We start from the raw sequence: 20,564 nt of genomic DNA on the forward strand, positions 1-20,564 counted from the left end.
GCAGATAAACAAGGTAATGTAAATGTATGTTGATTGACTCGCCCCCGTCCAATTGGGTCGTTGCTGTTTCTCACTTCCTGGTTTTGAACCAATCAGCGTGGAGCATCAACAAGCCTGAGCCAAGTGCGGTTGAGTCGAGTCTTTCGAACGTACGCTCATTCCAAAAACGTCAAGCCATTCCAAATAGGCCGGAAGTCTGAAGATTTGTGCTTCAAAATAAAAGGTTTTTGCAGCTGTACAGAAAATCTCACGTGTAGTTAGTTGGCTGATTGGACCCTTCCGAGTTAATGTGGTTTTTCGAAATAGTAATCATTCCATCTAGCTAGTCGGGATTATATTGTATTAATAATAATAATAATAATAATAATAATAATCTTTATTTGTATAAATTTTAAATTTTAATTTAAAATTATTTCTAAACATAGTTTCAAAGTGCTTGCACAGATACAATGAAATACAGACAAAATAAAAACAACAATGAAAGAACAAAACATAAAGACCAAATAATGAGAAAAAAACTAAAACCCGTAACCAGTGGTATCAAAACAATAAATTACTACACATAAGCTCAAAGAGGACAATATAAGGTGTGGGGAAAAGGTGCACCAAGCTGTTGCCTTACGGAGTTAAAAAAGCCTTTTTATAAAAATGGGTTTTTAAAAGAGATTTAAAATTGTTAGTAGAGCTAGCTAACCTGAGGTCCCGAGGTAGGCTGTTCCACAGTCTAGGGGCATTGATGGCAAAGGCCCTGTCACCTTTCGTCACCAGCATAGACCTGGGTACAACCGGTAGAGCCAAGTCAGAGGACTTCAGATTACGCGGTGGCAGATAGGGTGTAAGGAGCTCAGTGATGTAGCTTTGTGCCAAACCATGCAGAGCTTTAAAAGTTAATAATAAAATCGTAAAATCAATTCTAAATTTGACAGGCAACCAATGATATTGTGACTAATGGCTAAATAATTTACTAACACTTTTTAGATCAGTTGTAAGACACTTAAATAAACAAAATATGGGCTGCCAGGTTGGGAAAAAATCTCTCTGGCTGTTGAGTTTTTAATAAAAGGTCATGAGTACTTCAGGTTTCATGGGTGAAACATTCAAACCATTAAAGCTGCATTTACAAATGTTAAGTCAACGAAAGTCAGTGTCCTGTTGCTACAAATGAAATCCATCCATAAATAGTTCAACTTAAAAAGGGATTTACAAAAACACCATAAAACAGTCATCAAGCACACCATTCAAAAATCCTAACATAAATTAATTCATAAATAAATAATGGAATTTCAATTTATTTTTTGAAATATATAATATAATATAATCCTCTTGAAGATATTATAATAATATAATGTAATATAATATAATATAATATAGTATAGTATAGTACAGTATAGTATAATATAATATAATATAATATTCTAATAATTCTAATTAATTAGTCACCCCAATACCTTGCATATTAGCCAGCTACATTTGACAGCATAGTTGTTTTATTTTGTAAATCAGTAAGCAGAAGTTGGTGTTTGATTCCAGCTGGCTTGAAAGTGTTTAGCTCATCTGAACGCTCAACAATGTAGATCCAGGAAGCCTTCTGGAGAGCATATTGTTTGTGTCTTTATCTGTACCCTTAATGGACATTTATTCATCACTTCATCGCTTCGTGTCCTCCGGAGGAGCTGGGACAAATGTGGACACCGACCACAGAGGAGGACTGTCTCCGTGTTGGCTGTCAACAAGAAATGATCGTGCTTTCTCTTGAGTCTCATTCTCACAGTCACATCCAGACATCTTCATTAACACCTTCAAAATGAGGATCTTCGTGTCTCTGCTGAAAAATGCGAACCCCAAAATCGAGTATTACTCCAGGTTTTCTCCGTCTCCTCTCTCCATCAAGCAGTTCCTGGATTTTGGTGAGTAACGTTATAGCTGTCATCTTAAAGGAATGACTTGCTGATAAAGAAGCCCATCAGGGGGCCTTGCATTTTATCATTTTATTCACCATTTCTTCATTCATTTGAGGCAATCTCTTACAGGTTATTAATAGTAAGAAGCTTTCTACACGCTGCACGTGAAACATTAGACTTGATCACATGTGACATATCTGAATTTACTTTCACTAAGCCACCCATAACATGCACAAACATGCATGGTGATGACTCTGACACTGTTTAATCCATGCATGCATGCAAGTAGCTGCAGGCTTGTTTACTATATGGATCATTGTTGCACAAATTAAAGTTACATGAAGCAGTTCTTGGATTTTGGTGAGTAATGTTATCTGTCATCTTAAAGGAATGACTTGCTGATCAAGAAGCCCATTGCATTTTATCATCTTATTCACCATTTCTTCATACATTTGAGGCAATCTCCTACAGGTTATTAATAGTAGAAGCCTTCTACACGCTGCACATGAAACATTAGACTTTGCCTTTACAGTGATATGCATGGTGATGGCTCTGCATGACACCTTTCTGCTGCAGGTTTGGTTTACTATGTGGACACACTGTTTAATCCATGCATGCATGCATAGTAGGCTCTCCCATTGGTACATCCTTATATATAAGGTGATTCTGGGTCTGCTCCCACAATGCTTAAGTGTTTTTATTACGCCAAAAAATTGTGGACAGTATTCACTGCGTTCACAGGACCTCTTTGTGCTCTCTGTCCCAAAAAGCTCAGACACAAATTGGGGAAAAGGGCTTTTGCATATTGTGCACCCTCAGCCTGGAATTTGCTCCAAAATGACCTAAAAATCAAGGAGCTGGTATCCTTAAATATTTTTTAAATCTAAAAATGAAGGCTTTAGAAGCAGACTCTATGGCATGCCAATGTTTTTAGCTTCCCTTGTTGTACAGCTGACTCCCAGAAAAGTTCCTTTTTGTCTTCAGATAGTTCTCTTTTAATGCAAATTTGAGTGCTTTTAGTGTTTGTGAATTGTATTTTATATCTCTATTTGTGTCTGTGTCTGCAACTTTGTGTTCAGATTTTGAATTGCTTCATGTTTTACACATGATTTCAGGTTTATTACAACCTTTAGGAGCTGATTTCAGAGCAAGGATCATTGTTGCACAAATTAAAAGTTCCATTTTCTTTGTATCTGCAGTGTTTTTTCTCTCTCTCATATAGAGTCAATAACTGTGCCACGTGTGAGACTTTGAAAACCCAAGAATGACAGTGTTGGCAGGCTTTTCTTAATCCATCTCTTGATTAAACACAGTCATCTCTGTTGCGTAATTTGTTTCTCACAGCTGTGGATCGGGGTACAGGAACTGTGCAACACTTGTTTTTAGCATTAAAAAAACACAGCTGGGATCTCCTCAGTGGTAATGGTTCATGTCAGAAGAGCGAACGATAAAGGTGTGTTTCTCAAGGGAACAAATCAGACGTCATCCAAGGGTAGTCAGCAGCTGCAGAGTGTGTGAGTGTGTGTGTGTTTGTGTCATTCCAGCGCCGAGTCAGATGGTTTCACTACCCCATTTTGTAATTAAGACCTCTTTCCTTTACATTGCTGAATCAGGGGATGCCTCTGAGCAGATATGATCAGACGTTTCCTTTCATTCTGCACAGGTCGTCTAGTTTTCACCTCAAACACACTAAAACATCATGTCTCATCTGTTGGAGTCTTGAGTTCACTCACAAGGCAACACGACGTTTGCACAACAGGCTTCCTGTAAGACTAACGGATGTTTCTTTGCATTGTACAATTTGACTTTTCCTTTGATCCCTTTTTTTTTTTTTGTAGCTGAAAAAGCATTTTCCTCAACAGATTTTCACTGTGCTCAGTGGTTTTCTGTCTGCGGAGAGTTAATAGGGTTCACATGCTTCTATGCGAATGTGGCGAAAGTCATTTTCCGAGAAAGACATTCAACATTATGCCGCAGTAATTCAGTTTTTCCTGTTTACATCTACGGCATAAATCCCCCCTAACCTTTCCATGACTCCCCCTCTCTACATGGTTACAAGATTCATGATTTCCTAGAATGGTTCAAGCTAATGTCGGCCGACAGTAAATACGGTTCCAGACAGTCACAGCAGCAGAGTTTAAGGTATCATATTAAAGGTTGGAAATTGAAACTGACTACAGCTCCCAAACCAGAGCTGTGTTAGCTGGTGTGTTTACCTCCTCGACCAGTCACTTTGGTACTTCACATGTGAAGTCCTTTTTTATTCAATGGGTGAAAACAAAACTTTACAGGAATGTTTTAAGGTTGATAGTAGTAGGGCTGCCAATCGATTAAAATATTTATTCGCGATTAATTACAATTTAATCGCACATTTTTTTTTTATCTGTTCAAAATGTAACTTAAAGGGAGATTTGTCAAGTGTTTAATACTCTTATCAACATGGGAGTGGGCAAATATGCTTGCTTTATGCAAATGTATGTATATATTTATCATTGGAAATCAATAAACAACACAAAACAATGACAAATATCGTCCAGAAACCCTCATAGGTACTGCATTTAGCATAAAAAATATGCTCAAATCATAACATGGCAACCTCAAGACCAACAGGCAACAAAAGCTGTCAGTGTGCTGACTTAGCTATGACTTGCCCCAAACTGCATGTGATTATCATAAAGTGGGCATGCCTGTAAAGGGGAGACTCGTGGGTACCCATAGAACCCATTTTCATTCACATATCTTGAGGTCAGAGGTCAAGGGACCCCTTTGAAAATGGTCATGACAGTTTTTCCTCACCAAAATGTTGCGCAAGGTTGGAGCGTTATTTAATCTCCTTCCTGACAACCTAGTATGACAAGGTTAGTACCAATGGATTCTTTCGGTTTCATAATGATGCCTGTAGCTTCACTATGTCATGCCAAAGAGGTCTAGTGGTTCTCTTAACTGAAAGGGGAATTTCGCAATCTACCGTATGAGCCACTATGACTATTAGTAGCAAGACAAGAAAACAAATCCTGAATGTGTTTCCTTGCAGGTAAAGTTAATTTCCGCAAACGGATACCAGACTTTCCAGATAGTCCGGTCACTTTTAATGATGCAGCTTTGACAAATAAGATTTTTGTTTCTTTCAGGCAGGGACAATGCTTGTGAAAAAACATCCTACATGTTCCTGCGTAAGGAGCTGCCGGTGCGGCTGGCCAACACCATGAGAGAGGTCAACCTGCTACCTGATAAACTGCTTAGCCAGCCCTCCGTCAGACTGGTGCAGAAATGGTGAGACACTTCCTCCAGAAATAGAATTTATATTGCTTCCCAGGTGATGATTTAAAAATAGTAGTGTCAATAAGTGTGTGTGTAAAAGTTGCCTTTTGACCTCTTTTTGCTTTATTAGGTACATGCAGAGCTTTGTGGAGCTGCTGGATTATGAGAACAGGAAGCCAGAGGACAGTCACGCTTTGAACGAGTGAGTGAATATTGCCTCTATTAATGATTCATTAATGCGAGAACAATACATGTGCAGTAAGTATCCGGTTTGTCAGCCACCCAGCTGTTGCATACTGGCTTTATGTCTGCAGCTAATCCCCTTAAACACACGCACATGGATCTCTGCTGACTGCACAGGTAATGGTGTGTATTTATACTGTAATCATGCCTGTGAGATAAACAGCCACACATGACTGAGAAACACAGACAGGAATTTCGATAAGGTAGACTGTTTAGAGAACACACTTCCAAGAATTGTTTGGTTCACTGGAAATGAAAGAACGGGGATATAAAAGGGATTGTTCGGGTGTTTTGAAGTGGGGTATGGGGTACTTATTCATAGTCAGTGTATTATCTACAGCAGATGACAGTTGGCACGCCCCCAGTTTGGAGAAGCAGACAGGACTTACCACATAGAAGCAAAGCAATGTTCTTTCTAGCCTCCATATATGTTTAAATGATAGGAATATGTGCAAGAGATTCCCCTAATGAACAACCTAATTGACAATCTCAAACTAACATGACAGCTTGCTCACGGATGAGTGCATTAATCATTTGGATTTTTATTTTCCTCCTCATTTATTTATTTTATTTTTTAGTTTCCTGGAGCTCTTGATCGAGATCCGTAACCGCCACAACGACGTGGTTCCCACCATGGCTCAGGGGGTCATCGAGTACAAGGAGAAGTTCGGCTTCGACCCCTTTATCAGCAGCAACATCCAGTACTTCCTCGACCGCTTCTACACCAACCGCATCTCTTTCCGCATGCTCATCAACCAGCACAGTGAGTCTCAAAAAACCTATTTGGATCCCAAGCGTACCGTCTATCCTTAGCAGCTTGTTAATTATTGTTACTGACGTATCTCTTTTCTTTCCGTGTCTTTCTGTGCAGCTCTCCTGTTTGGCAACGACACCAACCCTGCCCTTCCAAAACACATAGGCAGTATCGATCCCACCTGCAGTGTGGCTGAAGTCGTCAGTGGTGAGTTTATTACAACCATTACAGTGCATATCCATAAAGCACTGTACTGTATCCCATATCCGTGGGAATATTTTGTTATCTATGGGCTGAATTGTTTTGCTTTGTTGCAAATATTTGCATTATGGGAAAAGGAGATACAGTATATCACACCAGCAGCTCTGCAGCAGTGACACAAGCGAGTTCATCTGCGCTAAGCAAGCGGCGTGTTTACATAATGATAGTTGTTAAAGAATCCGAGCAGCGTGGATCCAAAGCTGCACTCTGAGTGACCCAGCGAGGAACACAAGCTACATTAGTAACCCGTGACAGGAATCCAAATGTAAACAATGAACGTGTTCTGCCTGCTCTGCTCTGCGCTGACTCGTGTTGTTTTCGCCTCCTCTATCAGATGCCTACGACACGGCCAAGATGCTGTGTGAGAAGTACTACTTGGCTGCTCCCGAGCTGAAGATCGAAGAGTTCAACAGTGAGAGATTTTTACGCTCCGTGCATTCGGGGGCCGTTTCTCCCTGTAATCTGACACACAGCTGTAGCGAAGCAATGTATTCTGTCTAGTCTATCTAGAGTCCAAATTTAGTCCTGTAATGATCTCCATCTCATTAACTTCAAAAGCTTTCATTCTTGTCTTCCCAGTGAAGGCCCCTCAAAAGCCCATCCAGGCGGTGTATGTGCCCTCTCATCTCTTCCACATGCTGTTTGAGCTCTTCAAGGTGAGCGGCGCAGCATCAGTGGCGCAAACCTAACTAGTTAAGCGCTCTTTAAAGTGTAATTAAATTGCAATGCAGCTATAATTCTATAAGGATTTCTGCAGAGCTGAGCTAATTACATGTGTGGGCGTTTTTCTCAGAACTCGATGAGAGCCACGGTGGAGCTTCACGAGGACAGTGTTGGGGGATTACCGCCAGTAAAGGCAAAAGTCACTCTGGGTGGAGAGGATCTTTCCATAAAGGTAAACTAGACACAAGTAAATACATCATTTTTAGGACAAATATTTGTGGTCTCTCGCCTCCATCTCTCCCACGTTCCGTCTTCAGATCAGTGACAGCGGAGGAGGAGTTCCTCTGAGGAAGATAGACCGTCTGTTTAACTACATGTACTCCACTGCTCCTACGCCGAGCCTGGAGCCGGGAGCTGTCCCATTGGTACACACACACACACACATAAAAAATGAAATCAGTGTTGACCCCTGGTGACCAATTGAGACATTTTTTTAGATATTTTAGTTATATATGGCATGAGAATGTCTGGGAAATTAAACTCTGTCACTCCCCCTCCCCCATCCAGGCTGGTTTTGGCTACGGTTTGCCCATTTCTAGGCTCTACGCCCGATACTTCCAGGGGGACCTGAAACTGTACTCCATGGAGGGCGTTGGCACCGATGCTGTCATCTATCTGAAGGTAAAGTGAACCAGTCAGTCGGATGTGGAGCATGTTGTTGTGATGGGTTTTCTGTCTCCCAAAGAAATGATGCAGCTAGGTCAGAGTTTAAAGGGACACTTACCACCAAAATCAAAAAATACATATTGTTCCTCTTACCTGTAGTGCTATTTATCGATCTAGATTGCTTTGGTGTGAGTTGCCGAGTGTTGACTTCTCTCGAATATAATGGAACTAGATGGCACTCGGCTTGTTATGCTCAAAGAGCCAAAAAACTACATTTGAGAAGTGCTGCAGGACTGAGTTGTAAAACCCGGAATTGAGTTAGCATTTAACACTTCCGGTTCCCTCATCTCAAAGTCAATGGGTTTTTAGTTAGATGTCTGAAATAAGATCTGTGGTTAACACATGCTTGAGAGATTTTAACGTTTTGTTCTACGATATAAAATACAAGAGTAATTATGCCACTTGTGAATTTTGAAGATTTTACATGTCTTTAAAAAGGCAGTTGCTACAAGTGGTTAAATGAGAATACAAAACATCATCAGGCCGACTCATCCGCCTTTGGTCGGTGCTCATGCGAACGCAGTGTAGTTTGTTTATAGCCTAACGTTTGCTTTTTTACTTCTGGCGATTGCATTTACAATTTAAAAAATCATAAAGGGGAGTTCATTTGTGGAGATTATCTTGCTGTTTTTGAAAAGAAAACAAACTATTCCTTTTAAAGAGAAATGACTGTGAGTTCTTCTCTCCATTTAAAGGCCCTTTCCAGTGAGTCCTTCGAGCGTCTGCCCGTCTTCAACAAGTCAGCGTGGCGGCATTACAAGACCAGCCCCGAGGCGGACGACTGGAGCAACCCCAGCAAAGAGCCGCGCGATGCCAGCAAGTCCAATTACAAAGCCAAGAGATAACTCTGCCTGACCCCCGCTTAACCCGGCACCTCTGCCGGGAGCCCAAATGCCCGCACACTTCCCAGAGCATGTACGATGAAGTGTTGCCCTTGGGTAAAACTCTTGGTTTTAAGATCAGACTTACATTCCGGTGGTTAAAGCTTTGGAAAAAGATGGATAACCTTGACTTATATCTGTACCCAATGGCAACGACATTCATCAGCGTAGCTTTCAATGTTGTGGCATTACCACCGGCTCTCCAAAGATGAACCCTCTTCCAAATTATAGATCCCCTCTTGTGAATATTTACCAACATTTCCTCCTCTACCTGGCCATTACTTCAAGCTGAATTCACTGCATCACCGTCACCTCTCCTCTGTCTCGTGCACAGTTTGGCCTGGCTCCGCTTTGCTCCCTGTGGCTGAATAAGCCACGCACTGCTGATTGAGTGTCTTTCTCTAACCGAAGCCGAGTCAGGGGATTTGAGTTTCAGTGCAAAATGGGAAGAAGAGGAGGGAGGTTTCATTTCCTTCCTTTGGGAGACACTTTTAACCGAACGCACAATTAGGCCAGTGTGTCATTGGCATAGTAAAGAGTTGTTTTGTATTTAAGCCTGGGAAAATGAAAGACAGGATTGTAGAGATAGATGAGAGAAAATGATAACTTTTGGAAAAAAACAAATATAGGAAGCAAAGTCACACTTTATTTTTTAAAAGATCATAAAGTTTTATTTTATGTCAAAAAGAGAAAGCCTTACTTCTACCATATTTGATGTTTTAAAAAAAATCTGCCGTGATGGCTTCACTGGAACTTGAAGTTTATTTATAATAGGAGGATGTTAGAGGAAGAAAATATTTTACCTCTTCACTCAGAGAAGTTAACTGAACGCCCACCTACATTAGACATTCCTGCTTGCAAACTAGCTCTGCACCCTGATTTAACAACTACTAAAGGACCAAAGGAGGGTGCTTATGAAATGCATCGCAGCTTCAACCACACCAGCATGATGTGTTATTGTATGAGACCTCACAGAGAGGAATGGACCTGTTGCACATGACCTGGACTTTAAAAGTGGGAATACATCATTACATGTCCTTTTCATCCGGCAAACATTTTAGACCTGCCATGGTGGATATACGCAACATGCTCACAGCTTGGACTTGTTACTCTAACACACTGGTTCCCAACCTGGGGGTCCCGACCCCCCCCTAGGGGTCGCCAAAGCTTCAAGGGGGGGTCAATAAGCCTTCTTGATTTTAAAGGATGTAAGACAACCTTTTAAAAAAATATACAGTTGGCTTATATTTCAGCATTTTATTTATTTCTGTGAAGAAAAAAACTAAATGAAATAGTTATTTTTAAAGTTTGGATTATTATTTCAGATATAAACAGGATAAGGGCACGGTGAAGACCTTTCATAGAGGCTTCCCTCTATGCTAAACAGCCTCGTCCTGCATTAGAAGTACACAGTTAAAACAATCAGAGAGCTAATAGAACAACGGCCAAGTGTCATGGAGAAGAATACACTGTATTTGTAAAAAAAAAAAAAAAGCCTATTAAGTATGAATGATTGTTAAAAATAATTATTATTAATAATAAATAATAATGCAGACAGAGAATTTGATTTAAAATCCCTAAAAATAACAGGAAGCTCATCTCTGATGGAATATTCACAGGAAATAATTAAAATCAAAATTCATCCAAATCACTCGTTTTACACAAACTTCCTGCAGTTATTGCGTTCACTATTTGGCTTAATTTTACAGTTTATCAGTTGTTCTGTACTATTATTGTTATGCATAAAATATGTCACTTAATGATAGAAAAGGGGTCCCTTAATGAAAAAGGTTGGGAACTACTGCCCTAACAAACAGTGCTTCATCCAGTCAGCCTGGTGTCTCTCTTACTGTAGTAGTATTACTAATCCTTACAGTCTTCTGAATGAGTTTGAACAAAGCTTGTGTATTTTTTAAAATGTGCATTTTGGTTTTATTACCATGAAAGTGACAGAATTAGAAGATACAGCTAAAATGCAGAGGGAATTGATACCTGTTGACATTGAAACCGCATTACTTTTGATAATCTTTTAAAGATTTTTACTGTAATTATTTCTAAAAGTGTGTGACCAGTCCACCTCATTTACTTTATTTAAACAAAAGGACATTAAACTAGTGTTAGGAAAAGCCAGCAGGGGAAATTCTGTGGTTAAAGGAGCCATTAATCGCTTTAAACTTTGCATCGAACCAAACAATTTTTGTCACATGAATCACATTCAGGAACTTTTTTGGTGCACTTTTCTAAACTTATATACAGCATTTCCTTCAAATAACTCATTTCAGACCTCTATCAAGAATTTCCTTTATAAATGGAAGATTAATTATGATCAGGCAAGATCCCAGATCACCACTTGTCACTCTCAAAATCTTCATAATAGCAATATAATATTTGGAACTACTAAGAAAAGACCACACCGAAATCGAACATGGCCCAAGAATTTCAATAATCTAAAGTAACTTCCTTCTCTCATCTCCTTTTAGCTCCATCTGATGTGAAAAGAAACCAGTTTAGATGAAGAATTCAGTATGGAAAGCGTCCTCATCCTGTATTTCGTCACTGCCAATGCCTTCGTAACCTGCCAGTCTCGCCGAGTGATGCTCAGTGACAAACCTGCTGTAAAGGAAGTGTTATACGCTTGTCCTCTTCATTTAAAAGCCTCAGTCCACCACCTTTAATCACGTTTTACAGCCAATGACTGTTATTTCAATTCCACTTGTGTGATCTAGAGGCCCGAGGATCTTTCATCTTCAGTAGTCGTCAACCTTTACTGTTAAAGACTGTCTCTGGACCTCTAGTATTTTAGGGAATGTTGTGTATATAACTATTAATAATGTGTTTGCTGTACATGCAGCCAGTGTGGAGTGATCACTCTGTTTTCCATCCTACTGTACCTCCAGCTTAAACAAACATATCTGTATGCATGAACTCCTCCTCACTACGGAGGTGGTCACGCAGAGATATGCAATCAATGCAACATCATACATATATATATATATATACCAAAAAAAGGTGATATAGAGCAGTCTAATAGTGTGATTCAGCATGAGATCAACTTGTCAAACCGGACAATAAAGAAAACTGCTGTTGTGTGCGATCCGCTTATGAAGATTTTTTACGCATCTTGTGATTTTGATAAGAAGGTGAAGTGCACTTTAATTCACATTCAGTTATAGATTTTTGATTTATTTACATATCAAGCCGTTTGAACATTAAAAAATAAAAAAAGACACACATTCCCAAAGTTTGTACATATAGTGCAGATTAACATGTAGTGCGTACAGGACATTAAGGTCTCTACATTGCATTAGGGGGTACTTATTGTATTGTTGGGCTGGAAGAGAGGTCTGGCATGACTGACCAGACCTGAGCAAAATAACAAGTTATTACATACATTTCCAATAATAGCAAATAAAACATTAGGGTGATGATCCGGCTTTTAGGGACCTGACAGTTCACCTGGAGGGCTTTGATTATTTGTATATTTCAAGTATCATCAGAGTCCTAGAGAAAGGCTGCGTCTCCAAGTTTGCCGGGTTTGATTAACAGCTGACATCAAATTCCAAAGAGCGAGAATGTCTGCTTAACATTGATAGATAAAACATGGCAAACTGTCTGAAAAAATACATGGCTTTTTTAATGCTGAAAATCCACAAACGTTTCTACTGAGGGATTACTGCGAGACGTGATATTTGTGTGGCCTACTGAATGAAGGATTTGTGTGTTTGTATGGCATGTGACTAGAAATCAGAGTGATTACATTTACTCTCTACTGTAGGTGTCGTCTCAGAGACTCAGTTTACATTCAAGAAGCTAATACATGAAGGCTGTTTTTTTTGTCTCATCACAATCAATAGGTGCAGATCTAAAGGGGCTCGTTTTAGTGTCTCATTTTTATGACAGACCTTGTTTTTCCATTTTCATTTCAAAACTCCTTAACATGAACTTTACAACGAGGATTATATTGCTTGATTTCAAACAAAGCTGTACAGCTGAGGTGATGAAAACCATCTACCAAAGTCAGTCGTCTTTCACTAGAGCTGGTTACATTTCAGGAACATACAGGCTGCTATTCCCACAGGTTAATTTTAATTTCATATGATTTCTCAGGAAGTAGTTTTAATCAGTTTCAGTGGTCATAACTATGGCGTTATAGGAGTGCCATAAAAATAAAACTGTAAAAGAATAAGACAATAAATGTGTTAATATACAGAGGAATGAATAAATAAGTAGATAAATACATGTGGAAATATAAAGAGAAATAAAATAATAATTATAAGCATTTTTATTTATTTGCACATGTATTTGTTCATTTATTTCTTCTATATATATGTATATATATATATATATATTATATATATATTTATTTTTTGCATATAAATTACTCAATTTTTTCTGTTTGCATAAAAAAACATATCTTTATTTTTATATAATGCCATTTAATCCTTCTACTTCTCCCTATTGCTTTTGCTATTCCTTGAAGGGCCAAGCTGTCAATCAACTGACTTTGAGCGGGCCTTCCTGCCCAGGCTGAGTAGTCAATTCTTGCATACACATACTCAATTAAATTTAGAAAAAAGTGTAATTTATATGCAAAGAATAAATAAATATTTTGAAAAATACTTAAATAATTATATACAGATCAAATACAAATAAAATGTGAAAATAAATGCTAATAATTATTCTTTTATACTATTTGTCTTTATTTTCCACATTTATTTATTTATTCTTTTATTTATTCCTCTTTATATTTCCACATTTATTTTGTTATTCTTTTACAGACGTATTATTTTCATATTGCACTCCTATGACTCCATACATAACAGCAGCGTGGGAACAAGTGAATCAAGGATTGTGGATCACTGATTTTATATTCCTTACCAACCATTTTATGCTAAAGTGGTGCAAACTAGCACTGATTATGTGTTTTAGTGCTAAGAGGTCGTCCAACACTTCACCTCTGCTAATCTACGGTGTGCAGAGTCTTTTCTTTAATTCCTAACTCAGTTTAACGAGCACAAAAAGACTCAGTGATGAATGAATCCCGTCGATTCCCATGAGCTGTTGAACTGAACATCACACGCAATGTTGTGTAACTTTGTGCCTATTCACATCTAGTGGTCACAGTAGTTACAAGAAATCTTCGCATCTTAAAACAATGCTAAACCAAACAGAATAAGACAAAAAAAAAGACAATGAGGTGATATTATGAGCAGGCTGTTGGACAGTCTCTATATCAGCGCTGGACAATCCAAAGCAAATCCTCCCGAACGACGCTGCAAAGCATTCTGGACATTCTTACGATATGTGACACCTGTGTACGTCGTAAATCCTCTTCTTCCTTTGTCTTTCTTCTGTCTGCTTGGTTGCCCAGACAACAGCGACAGTGATGGCTTCTTAGCTCTGCAGCACAGAACTTCAATTCCCATGATCCCCGTCTGCCTTGCATATTAGCAACTTCCTTGAGGATAACTGTTTCTGTATCCAGCCAGTGTTTGTGTGTGTGTGTGTGTGTGTGTTTGTGTGTGTGTGTGTGTGAGCAGTCCTCAGGCAGTGTACTGTGAGTGAAGTGTGTATGTGTGTGTGTTTGTGTGTGTGTGTGCATGTGTGTGTTCAACAATCCATCTACTTCTCATCTTCATCACCTTCACTCATGCTGCTTATGGAGGCAGACGCTCCTTTGGGGGAGGACGGGGGCGAGGGCCGTGCATTGTGCCAGCGGGCGGGAGGGGACGGGGGTGAGGGAGAGCGCAGGGGGGACAGTTCGCGGGGGGGACTGTTGCAGGGCGACCCTCGGGGAGACAGAGCGTAGGACAGCATCCGTCCACTGCGCTCCTGAAACACCTGTTTCTATTCAGGGAGAAAAGAGTGGATGTGAGTACAAACAGCACAAAGGTCCATGCATCAAAAGGGCCATTTTAATATTGCAGGAGCCAATTCTCATTTGTTTGCCAGTATGCTTTGCCGCCCTCTACAGGCTTGGAGTGTGCTGATGGGGATAAAGGCCTGGCCAGGAGAAGGGCAGGTGCCGCTGATTCGAGGCACACATCTGGTTTTTGTAGCTGCTGCCTTCTGTTTTGATTTCATGTTTTTAATACATTTAAAGAATCTGGAATAAACCCAATTTTGAGTTCAACTTTAACTTCATTTTTTTCCCTCATTTCCTGTTTTTATGCTGCTCAAAGCCAGTCGGTGTTAAACTACAAGTACTCTCAATCAGCAACCACCATGGAAGAGGTCAAAAGGTCACTACATTAAAGGTTTAAAGCTGCCTTTTTGGAGTACAAAGACTTCATGGAAGGACTTCATGGATTCCCTCAGCAATGGACTTTTTGTTTTTCAGCCACATGGTAGCAAAGAGGAACAAAGGACTCAGGATACTCAGAAAATACTATCTGATATTACTTACGAATAAATCTTCAATAGACCAATATGGCACTATAGAGAAATATAGTGACGATGATAACAGTGATTATAATGATGGTGACAGTTATCAAAGACTTACTGTACTTACCCAAGTCCCATCAGGTCCAAAGAGTTCCAGGAAGTTGCCAATAAACTCCCTGGATTTCTCTTCCCACTTCTGAATGAGGTCGTGACTCTTCTCCTCCACGCGGTAAACAAAATGTTTGCTCTTCTCCTCGACCGTGCGAACCTTCTCCTTCATTCGGTCCACTTGGTTCTGCAGCCGGTACTTCTTCTCCTGAGGGGGGTTAAATGTTGAGAGTTACAAATGAACACATCCCGGAAGAATAAGAGCCTCAATCAGAAATTAGTCTTCCTACCCTGACTCTTTAAATTTGTAAGATATATATATATATATATATATATATATATATCTTGCAATATGTGGTTGCATTACATACAGATATGTATTCCATTATGGCAATGTAGATTTGATCATGCTCTTACGTTGATGTAGCTGACGTTAAGCTCCTTGGCCGTGTAGCCTCGTTGGAGGTTGCGTCGGGCGTAGACGTCGTAGTCTCTGACGATTCTGGTAATCAAGTCAGATGTTGAGATTCCCTCCGTCCGCTGTGTAGGTACAAACATGCCTGGCGTACACACATAAAAACACACCGAATTTTGAAAACTGTCCGAGGTGAGAGGAAATGCGCATTATTTTATCTTCCTGGTGTCACACACTGACCGACCTGCCTCCTTGATGTGTTTATAAACGTCCTCACTTCCTGCTGAGGAGTATGGGATGTCATCGTGAGCCACAAAATCGATCTGAGGGACAATGAAAGGTCATGACACTGGCAGATAGACAGGCAAATAATCACTCATATAAACATACAGTGGGTCACAGTTTTGCAAAATATATAGCCTATACTTACATGATCATTAACACACATTCCACACACAAGTGTCTCATTTCACCAGTTTCCTCTTTTCTACAGATAATCTGTCCATAGCCTTGAAATCAGCTCTTTTCATTTACCATTTCGGGTTTTAGGAATAATTCTCACACACAGCTGATATATTTCATGTTCATCAGCACTGAAAATTGCATTTTTTTCCTGGATCTAAGTAGCGGACAGTTGTGCAAACTGTCATCCCCGGTGTTATTAGATTGTTTTGATATCTTGGTGAGCCGATTTGATTCCTATTAACTCGACTGCCATTACAATATGTTTTAAAAGTTTATCATTATATTTTATTTTCTAAAATAGAAATGTGATAAGGCACATTACCTGCAGCATCTGACCATAATAACCAGGTTTTAGTGACTTAGGAGTCCTCTGGACTGCCTGTAACGTGTTGGATTTATTATACTCTAAAAATGCATACAAAGGCCTCACTATTGGATGTTTTATGAATAGAGTCAAGGGTGAGAAAAGAGGGGAGTGTGGCAGATGATGTTTTATGTTCCAAGGTCATGAGGACGGAGCCAGAAGGTGATAACGAGGAAGGAGGAATGCAGCAGAGGCATCACGCGTCACACCTCATGACTATTGATATTGTGTAAACCATAAAAGACTGGATCAGGGAGAGCTCGGGGTTCAGACTTCGCGAACTGACCCATGCACTGTATGTTGTCAGGGACATGTTGATTGGATCCAGATATCTGTAAACTCTTTTATTTTTACTTATGCAACATTAATTGTTCGGAATAAATTGTATTATTATGCTTTAACCCGTCTGTTTGGAAAATCTCTTTGTCACACAAGATTAACCAGCACGTAACTGGGCCTTGACCTCTCGGAGGTAGAAGGCCAGTTCCTTCAATTGGTGACCCCGACGTGATCTTCGGCATTGAGAAGCGTGTCCAAAGGACGGACAGACCGGCGAGAGAGAGAAAGGGATCCCTGAAATCTTAAAGGTGAGCAGAACCTGTTTTATCGAACTCTGCATATTGGCTTACTCTAAATTATCTCTCTTGTTGTGCTGAATCTCCTTTGTAGTGATAAATGTTGCAGAAGTAAAGACTTTCTCAATTAAAGCTGCCCTTTTGGTAAATCCAAGAGGAGGAAAGCTGAATTAAAGCTGCCCTTTTGGTAAATCCAAGAGGAGGAAAGCTGAATTAAAGCTGCCCTTTTGGTAAATCCAAGAGGAGGAAAGCTGAATTAAAGCTGCCCTTTTGGTAAATCCAAGAGGAGGAAAGCTGAATTAAAGCTGCCCTTTTGGTAAATCCAAGAGGAGGAAAGCTGAATTAAAGCTGCCCTTTTAGTAAAGCTAAAAGGAGGAAAGCTGAATTAAAGCTGCCCTTTTAGTAAAGCTAAAAGGAGGAAAGCTGAATTAAAGCTGCCCTTTTAGTAAAGCTAAAAGGAGGAAAGCTGAATTAAAGCTGCCCTTTTAGTAAAGCTAAAAGGAGGAAAGCTGAATTAAAGCTGCCCTTTTAGTAAAGCTGAAAGGAGGAAAGCTGAATTAAAGCTGCCCTTTTAGTAGAACTAAAAGGAGGAAAGCTGAATTAATTTAGGGGAGCAAGCTGCCCTTTTGGTAAAGACTAAGAGGAGGAAAGCTGCCCGTTTAGTAATAAAAACTGTATGAGTGTACATTAATAACTAGTATTCAGAGGAAAATTAAAACTTACTGTTGATACTGGGCCAACATCGCTGGAACATCAAAGTGTCCAGTAGAAGCTTATGTTGGTAGGATCACAGCGAGGGGCATAGCGACCCATTTACTCTGAATCTAGTTACTGTCATAAACTGAATAAACCTGTGTGAAATAGTACTGGACAGAATGGACGGAGAATTTGACAAAGACTGTGAGGAACGGGGTGGCTGTGGGCCTCCCCGTTTATCATTTGGACAGCAATGGGCTAAAGTCAGGACCAATGTAATCTGTACATTTGATCCCAAGACTAGAAATAAAGAGACTGAAGACCTAGATGAGTGGTATAACATGACAGTGAAGGAAGGGCATTTTCCAGCCACGGGAAGTGAAGCCAAATTTATGCCAGTAATGAGAGCATTAATACAGGTGGTTCATAGAAAGCTGCTGCAAGCAAGAGAAGACAAAGAAAAGGGAAATATGTTTGTAAGGAGGAAATTGAGGAAGGAAGAAGACGAGTTGGCAAGTATATTGGTAAAATATAATGTGATACAGATGGCTGCACTATCAGCCTTAGGCAGCCAGACGAAAGCCACCCACGCAAAAACCGCTGAAGCAAAACCACTAGTGAAACCCTCACCCAGTCCTAGCGCACCCCCACCACCAAACCCACATACTAGCCAGCCGCCACATTACATGTCCCTCCATCAGCAGTACCCACCTGGCCCACATCCCAACCCCCCTCCTTATCCTCCTCCTACCCCTAGTCCGGTACCAACCCCACAGGACAGTGATTATACAAACGAAGTTATGGCACCATTGTTTCAAGTGTTAGGTGGTACTTTGGAACTTTAACCCCTACGCTACCTCCTTCGGTAATGCTATTAGACAAAAGTATCCCATACCAGCGGGCAAGCTCCACAGCTTGGTGTTTAAGATTAAGAACGGGGAGAGTGGACGCACGTTCATAGAAAGAGCAAAGACAGAGTGGGCGGGGGCTACGGGGGTGAACCCAGATAAAGAATCACAGCAGCCTCTGTTCAGAATAGCTCTGTTAAAACATGCTCCGGAAGGAGTTAAGAGAAAGATGGAAGAGAATCCAGATATGGCAGGGGCAAAATCATCAAGATGGGAAACACATTTCTGTCATCATCAGGATGCAGAAACCAAGGAGGAGGAAGAGGAAAGTGAGTCATTAAAAGAGATGGTAGCTCAGTTGACTAAATTACAGTTGGCAGACGCACGGACTCGTGCGACAGATAAAAAAAAAGGGAGGGAAAGAAAAAGATACCCAGATGGCTCAAAATGTAGCACCAGCTCCAGCCCCGCCACAGAATCCTTATCCACTGCAGGGCCAGTCACAGGCTATGTATCAACCCCAGTATCATGTTCCTTACCAAGCTGCCCCATATCAGCAGCCCCCTTATCATGAAGGCCGGAATAGAGGCAGAGGGAGAGGAGGAGGCAGGGGGAGGGGGTATGCCCAACCAAGAGGAGGCAGTTGTTACATCTGCGAAAGCCCGGATCACTGGGCACGTGACTGTCCTCAGAAACAACAACAGCAGATGAGAGGGCCTCCACAGCAGTCATATCAGCCAACAATACAGACTCCACCAAACCAACAGCTAGCTCCAATGCAGGCATACAGCGGGTACTCTGCGCAGGGACCTCCACCTGGTCCATATACACCAGGAATGTTCCCATAGGGGTGCCCGACGGAGATGGAGGGGTAGGGGCTGGCAGAGCCCTGTCTCCAGTTGACAGTGAACGGAAAGCGAAGATGGTTCATGGTGGATACGGGAGCACGTTACTCCACCTTAGCTGAACCTATGTGTTCCCTTTCCTCTCACTATGTTTCCGTTTTGGGATTTTCCGGCACTGAACAAAGACTGCCTTTTACTGTTCCCCTTCCTGTCCGGCTTGGGAGACAGGTGATGGAGCACCCCTTTTTGTATGCACCTGATTGTCCACGTGATCTCCTGGGAAGAGATGTTTTGGCAGCACTGGGGGCTTCTGTACATTGTTCACCAGAAGCTGTGATAGTGAGTTTCCCCGGAGGAGAAGAAATGGTGTGCTCCTCGCCCTCCAGTGCTGATCGCATGTGCATGTTGAGTCCTGATACCTCACCTGATGCCCCACCACCCTGTGCAGACATATATTGGGCCCTGCTAGCCGACAGAAACCCTCTGATTGACTTTTACAACATGTGGCAACCATGGATTAGGGCTCTACACCCTTACCTCCCTGTTCCCGATCCTCTCCACTGCACTCTGAATTATGACAGAAATAATGATCTTATGTATCAAGATGAGTTCCAACAGAACCTGTTAGATACAACCTGGGGGATAGGAGTAAGAGATGTTTATATAGCACCAGCAGGAGTAGCAGCCGCAGTAAAATTAACCCCAGCACAAGAACAATGGTATCGCATGTCAGAAGAAGCTGTTCCCCATGTGTCCCTAGCCATAGCTCCAAAACATCAGGCTAAAGACTTAGGCCCCATGGTTAAAGCAGCAGTCACTCTGACAGACTGGGTTCCCACTTCCCTTTTGGGGGTTTCAATCTCACCATCCTCTAACATATATAGACTCTCTTTTTACAATGCAGTGTCAGGTCTTTGCAAACATGAGTTACTAACACGCCACCACGGTAGGGAGATGTTAGATGGTGAAGGAGCCACTTCCATGTTGGCAACTCTCCCTTCCTCACTGTGGTCTACGGGCCCCTTTGATGTTGGCAGGTGCAGCATGGAACCGGTAACTTTCGAGATGAAGACTTACTGCCCTATCTGGAGACCTCAGTATAAGCATAAAGTGGAAGCAGCCCAGGGTATCTCTCCTACGATTGAAGGACTGATAAAGGCGGGAGTATTAAGAA

General features: G+C 41.0%; 3 protein-coding genes across 4 annotated transcripts in view; 2 read left to right on the forward strand and 1 right to left on the reverse strand.

The window, feature by feature from the left end:
- slc51a (solute carrier family 51 subunit alpha) overlaps positions 1-14,280 on the forward strand; it is a 26,949-nt gene extending 12,669 nt beyond the window's left edge. Inside the window, exon 9 of the mRNA XM_037756393.1 lies at positions 14,184-14,280. The gene's annotated coding sequence lies outside the window, so the exon portion shown is untranslated. The remainder of the gene's footprint in view (positions 1-14,183) is intronic.
- pdk3a (pyruvate dehydrogenase kinase, isozyme 3a) lies at positions 1,529-11,784 on the forward strand. Its single transcript, XM_037756388.1, has 12 exons — positions 1,529-1,907; positions 5,033-5,174; positions 5,293-5,364; positions 5,984-6,168; positions 6,277-6,366; positions 6,755-6,832; positions 7,000-7,076; positions 7,214-7,315; positions 7,401-7,508; positions 7,651-7,764; positions 8,505-8,625; positions 11,171-11,784. The coding sequence occupies exons 1-12, from the start codon at positions 1,805-1,807 to the stop codon at positions 11,203-11,205; spliced, it is 1,227 nt and encodes a 408-aa protein (XP_037612316.1). The 5' UTR covers positions 1,529-1,804; the 3' UTR covers positions 11,206-11,784.
- Positions 14,240-20,564, reverse strand: part of LOC119480271 (choline-phosphate cytidylyltransferase B-like) — a 17,760-nt gene continuing 11,435 nt past the window's right edge. For both annotated transcript variants that reach the window (XM_037756390.1, XM_037756389.1), the window contains exons 5-8: positions 15,842-15,920; positions 15,600-15,742; positions 15,202-15,390; positions 14,240-14,537 (exon numbers count right to left, since the gene is read on the reverse strand). In XM_037756390.1, the coding sequence (XP_037612318.1) occupies positions 14,313-14,537; positions 15,202-15,390; positions 15,600-15,742; positions 15,842-15,920 (636 nt within the window). In that variant the 3' untranslated portion in view covers positions 14,240-14,312. The remainder of the gene's footprint in view (positions 14,538-15,201; positions 15,391-15,599; positions 15,743-15,841; positions 15,921-20,564) is intronic.

The sequence above is a fragment of the Sebastes umbrosus genome, chromosome 21 (assembly GCF_015220745.1).
Source record: "Sebastes umbrosus isolate fSebUmb1 chromosome 21, fSebUmb1.pri, whole genome shotgun sequence".
In the NCBI taxonomy this organism is placed as follows: Eukaryota; Metazoa; Chordata; class Actinopteri; order Perciformes; family Sebastidae; genus Sebastes; species Sebastes umbrosus.